This window comes from Lynx rufus, unplaced genomic scaffold, assembly GCF_022079265.1.
Source record: "Lynx rufus isolate CCGP_SWC_20201006 ecotype Redwood Valley unplaced genomic scaffold, mLynRuf1.p SCAF_1, whole genome shotgun sequence".
Lineage (NCBI taxonomy): Eukaryota > Metazoa > Chordata > Mammalia > Carnivora > Felidae > Lynx > Lynx rufus.
This window is the reverse complement of record NW_025814823.1, coordinates 210655017-210661016: the sequence shown is the minus strand read 5'-3', so window position 1 is coordinate 210661016 and position 6000 is coordinate 210655017. Positions and strand designations below refer to the sequence as shown.

At 33.5% G+C, this 6000-nt stretch overlaps 1 protein-coding gene across 5 annotated transcripts in view; it reads right to left on the bottom strand.

Annotated features, from left to right (window-relative positions):
* Nucleotides 1–453: 453 nt before the first annotated feature.
* NADK2 (NAD kinase 2, mitochondrial) overlaps nucleotides 454–6000 on the bottom strand; it is a 49669-nt gene continuing 44122 nt past the window's right edge. For all 5 annotated transcript variants that reach the window (XM_047093495.1, XM_047093514.1, XM_047093504.1 and 2 more), the window contains 2 exons: nucleotides 4809–4932; nucleotides 454–2516 (listed from right to left, as the gene is read on the bottom strand). In XM_047093495.1, coding sequence (XP_046949451.1) covers nucleotides 2381–2516; nucleotides 4809–4932 — 260 coding nt within the window. In that variant the 3' untranslated portion in view covers nucleotides 454–2380. The remainder of the gene's footprint in view (nucleotides 2517–4808; nucleotides 4933–6000) is intronic.

Here is a 6000-nt window from a genome sequence, read left to right as displayed (position 1 = left end):
AAGACTTGTTTTGTACCCTAATATGTGATCTGTTCTGGAGAGTGTTCCATGTGCATCAAGTGAATATTTTTTGATAACTTTGTGTTAACTGGTTCTAATGATTTATACATAGTTTATTTTGATATTTAAAAAGTGAAATGAATGGAAATTCTTTATACCTGAAGGCTACTAAACATTCAATATGATTTGATTTAGTGGGGCCACAAATATAAATACATGTGGAACATCAAAACTAGTGAAAAATATCTGCAGAGTCTATACTTAAAAAGTAAGTACTTTACCCTCTGCTTATATAACAAGTCCTAGTTCTGTGTGCAACATCAGCAGTATCCTGGAAAGTATCTTTTCCAGGTGGAAAAGACCTGAAACATACCATTTTGGGAGAATCTGATTTTCCATTAATGGTGCTATAAGAGTTAAGCAAGCAAATGTAGTTTAAAAAAAAAGATAATACCAGTTTAATTATGTTTATTCACATAGTTGCCATTAAAAGGTTAACTCATTCATAAACACATTTCTTCTATTGCAATATCCTTTGCCTCTTATCTCTTAACAAATAAATCCCCAACACCTAGCAGAAATGTTAGTTATACTGCAAATGCAGCACATTATTTTTTAAACCTTTAAAATATGGCTTATGAACAATTTTACAGAGCAGATTGCCTATTAATATGTAACATTAACAGATCTATGGTACCATTTTGGATAGAGTTGGCATTTTTGTCAAGGTATTTTAAACTTCTTAGAGGAATTTTTATGGTGTGGAATTTCACTGCTTCATAAAGTGTTATCTTAAGTACATTTTTAAATCAAGCCAGAAACTAGATCCAGCTCTGGGAAAACACTAATTTTCATTGTACACATCATGTAAACACTGCTTTGAACATCTATGCAGATACTCTTCGAAAAGAAAAACAGATTCTTGTTCTGGATATACATCAAAACCTAGATTACCTTTGTATGGTAACATTTATTTAAAAATTTGACAAGAACATATTAAATGTTGGCAAAAGTAATAGCACTCAATTTGATTATATATCCTAGCTCTCACAGAATTTGAGCCCACTCGTCTCAAGTTCTATCAGGACAGTCTTTTTCATTGATCAACTGAGATCCAGCATCTGACACAGTACATGGCACAAGGTATGTGTTCAATAAATATTTCAATGTTGAACTTTTTAGCAGCAAGTGAAAAAAAACAGATACAACTTTGAATAAATGGCATGAAATTACCAGTTGTCTCATGACACAGCAATAGGTGCTTTTTGTGAAAATTCTAGGATTACTTGTAAGTAGATCAATAATTAGATAATTTCCTCTCAAACTAAAGGAAATCTCATAGTGGAGGGAGGGCAAGAGAAGCCATAACATTTTATCTCCCAAAGCTAATGTATAAAAACATGGAATATGAACTAGTGAAAACTACCATGATATTAAAAGCAAGGCAATTCCAACTAATTGTGTTTTGCATATTTATTAAAGAATCCATTTTCTGACAAACCTCATAATACTGGATGAAAATATTTTTAAAAGGTTTTACCAAACTCCTAATAGAATACGTCTAATCAGTTCATTCTTATAGTCTCTGATTCCATGTTAGAGTTTTAAATATGGAAGGAATCTATTAAGACTCAAAACCATTTAAAAAAAAAAAAGTCTCTTCCCTCAAATAGCTATTGGATAATTAATACATTTGCAATAGTATCATGATTTTGTCCAGATATATGTATTTCACCCAGAACTGTCAAAATTAACCTGAAAATCAATTAAATGAAAACATTGATAATTTCAAAAATGATTTGAACTTCTTAAATCAATAGAGCCATAACAGTATTGTCCTCTGAAATTAGAAAATTCTAAGCACATATAAAAAACACATTTACCTACTTCAGTTAGGTCAATGTCAGGATTTATCAAAAATTCCCCATCAAAATTTTTTAAAAATCTTGATTTTTAGGTACTATAAAAAATATACCCTAATTAAATGATACATGTTGGTCTGACCAATTCCACAAAGTTAGGAAAGGGAAAAAAAAAATCTTGTACAGTGAAATTTCAAATCTTAAACATTTAATCCTTTATTTGAGCTTACCTCTCTAAATTTAAAAATGTATCAGTACTCTTTGATACCAACTATAAGCAATGTAGAAGTATAAATTCTGATCAGTTTAGTCCATCCATTCTCTAACACGGTGAACATCTTTTTTATCCAAATCCAAAAGAAGAATAATGCAAATCTCACTTCCTTGGTCACCTTTGGAGCTCAGGGCCAACCAGTCTCAACAATAACCAAAATATGTAGCTTTATGATTGGTAGTCTGTTTCTGCAGTGAACGTATTTTCCCAGTAATCAAAATTTGTCATCTGAGGAAATTTTTCATTACTCTAGAATCACAGTTCGAAGCTCATCTTCTTTATTGATCATCATCGAGGCAATTGCTCCATCATTAAACTCAAAAGAAGTACCTCCATCCACAACCATGCAGGCATCCCAACAACGAGATCGAACACATACCCTAAGCAGAAAAAACATCTCATTAATATAAAGTTTTCTTAACTTTAAATTATGATTTCTTTAAAACTTTAAAATTATGATTTCTTTAATTTTCATTGAAACTGGCAGATCATTCGGCCTTGATTTTAAAAATCAAGTTGTTCTTTGGTTTGAGAGAGTAACTGTATGTTATCAAAATCTCAAAATTAAGATATTCAGGATAGCTCCATTCACCCAAACATTTTCAAGAGAACAAATTCAGACTTGATGGAACTCACAGGCTTTTTTCATATGACAAAATGTTGAGTTATTACTATTTTAAGTACTAATATTGAGAATGTAACTATTTTCATGGATAATTTTGACTTAAGAACAAATGAAGAGGCACAAATGAACAGCTCAGTGAACACACTTGTTCAGCCTTCATCACCCAAATGAGGAATCAAATGTTCCCCAGCTCCCCCAGAAGCTCCCTCACTGCTGTCCTCCAGTCTCTACCCTTGGGCCATCCTTCCTACGCATGCCCACTACCCTAATTTCAGTCACCATAGTGGTAATAGCTCTGTTCTTAAACTTTATATAAATGGAAGAACACATAGGTTTGCTTTGTGTCTAGCTTCTTTTGCTTGACAGTTTGCTTGTGGGCGCACCCAGGTGGCTCAGTCAGTTAAGGGCCAGCTTTGGCTCGGGTCATGATCTCATGGTTCATGAGTTTGAGCCCCATGTGGGGCTCTGTGCTGACAGCTCAGAGCCTGTGTCAGATTCTGTGTCTCTCTCTTTCTGTCCTTCCCCTGCTCATGCTCTCTCTCTCTCAAAAATAAACAAAAAAGTATGCTTGTGAAATTCATCCATGGTTATTACATATAGTAGTATTGTGTTGTGTTCATTTTCATTGCTATATGAAAACATTTCCATTGTGTGAAAATACCAAAATTTACGTACCTCCTCTATTCATAGACATCTGGGTTTTTACTACTGGAAGTAGTGCTACTACAAATATTCTTAAGCATCTCTTTTGTTGCAGACGTATGTGTGTATACATTTCTGTTGGATATATACCTAAGAGCGAATTTGCTGGGTCACTGTGTATACTTTATTCAGCTTTGGTAGGTAACTGCCAAACAATATGCCAAACTAGTCCTAAAAATACTGCATGTAAGTTGCAGTTACTCCCACCTTACCAACAACTAGCACCTTAGCTATTCTGGTGGGTGTGTATGGTATCATATTATATAGTTTCAATTTGCATTCCCCACATGAATAATAAGGTCAAGGATGTTTTCCATACACTGAGCCATTTGGATACCCTCTTCTGTGAAAGGCCTGTCCAGGACTTTGGCAGTTTTTCTACTGAGTTGTAGGAATCTTTACAATATTCTGGATAGAAGTCCATTGTTGCATATCTATCACTCTGTGGCTTGCCTTTTTTTTTTTTTTTTTTTCCTTAATGGTGTCTCCATTAAGAAAAGTACTTAATTCTGAATAGTTCAGTTTCTCCATCTTTTGTTAATATTGTCCAACTGCCAAAGTCATGAAGCTTATTCTGTTTATATGAGCAAAATTTAAATGTCTTTGTAATTTCACCTAAATTGAGTAGATTTGTCGATCAAAATTAACTTTCAAATGAGTAAAAGGAATTTGTTTTTCCTAGAAAAAATATCAACCATATTTCAAAAAAGAAAATATGCACACTATATACGTAGCAATTCATAATTAAACTGTTCTTTGCTTGCCATGAGACAAATGACATTTTTTCATAGTTTTGTTTAGAAAATTGGGCAACCTTTATAAAATAAATTATAAGGTTTTTTGATATCTTCCCTTCAAACAAAAATCAAATTCAGTAAATGCGAGGAAGAGGGAGGTCACTTTTAGGAAAAAGCTGAAAGAAATGAGTCCTACTCTAAAAGTTTACGGCTTTACAAGTTAGGTTTTATATGAATATTTGTCCTGCTTTTTTTTTTTAATCCAATAGCATATAAAAAAAAAAAGCTGCTTTCCAGTTTCTTTTAAAGTGATAATTTGATCTTATTCTGTCTTAATATATGAAAACAACAAATCCATATCACCCAGTTAGATAATTATGCCCCTTCTATTTACTTATAGTTTCTCTAAAATGGCACAAGTTGGGAAAGGAAATATTTCCTCCAGCGTATATATAGCATGACGCCTCACTAGTTCCAAAAGCCCTACTTTTCCTACTAGATTAAGTGTGAATGAGTGAATTTCATCATACTGAATACTTTAAAACCAAAACCCATTTATAATTACAAGAGATGGAAGCATAGTCACAGGCTGGCCTTTGGAAGCTTACTTTGACGTGAAGCAGCGCTGACGACTGCTGGAGAAAACTCTGTTTGCTATTGGTTCTCGAATACTGAAAAGTATTTTTGGTTCTTCTGGACTATAGAGCAGCGATTCGTTATATTCATTTGTTACTATAAGGGAAAAAAAGTATTAGCACATTCAAAGAAAGACAGTCACTTCTGAGAAGTGCAAAATGAAAAATGGATGCTATGCTATCCCCAATTTAAATGCAACTCTGTTTCAAAGGTCTGTTTGGCAGAAACTTTCTTGGAACTCACAACACATTCCATTAAAAGAACAAAAAACTTTATAAAATGAGGATTAGGTTTCAAGATAAGGTCACCAAAGCCCCTGACACATCAGCTGGAGACATACTGGGGAGTGGGCTACAAAACCAGTAATTAAACAAAAGTAGAGGAACTTGGGGCATTCAAAAACAGAACCTGAGTTGCCATAGTCCCTTGCCAAATTCCCTTCCAAAACACCATGTCAAAGTGTCCATAAATATTAAGTTAATTCTCTTGATTAAAAATGCAGTCTCAAAAAATTACAGGTAATACACTTTCTCTAATGAAACTCTCATTACACAAGATATTTTTAGAAATCTTTGGGACCTGCTTTCTAACCAAGAGGCATATGACAGTTGGTAGGCAAAACATAAATTGGTCAAAAACAATTATACAAGGAAATCAGGCTTGAAAGAACGTATAGTTGAACACCACATTAAAACATTATACGACTGCCAGACAATCCACCTTATTTACCAAAATTTTGTTTAAATTATTTGGCTCCTTGAAAAAAATCTAATTTACTCTCAAAAATTTGCTCCTCTGGGAACACAAACACTCAAAATGTGCTAGCTACAGCTGTCTGGCTGGGTCCAGTGGGTAGAGCATGTAACTCTTGATTTCAGGATCGTGAGTTCGAGCCCCACTTTGGGCATAGAGATCACTTTAAAAAAAAAAAAAAAAAGTGCTAGCTCTGAAGGTAGTTCCAGAAATGTCTGTAACAGTGACTGCACTACTGGCATTCACTATTGTTTCTGAGGACAGTCAAATCTTCAAAGGAATAACATTCATTCAGTAAAGTGGAAAAATCACTGTATTTTATGCATACCCTTAAATTAATTTACATGCCCGATATAAATTTCAGTTGTTTTATATATGTTTTAAGTTAAATTATTTTTTGAAGTTTTTTAT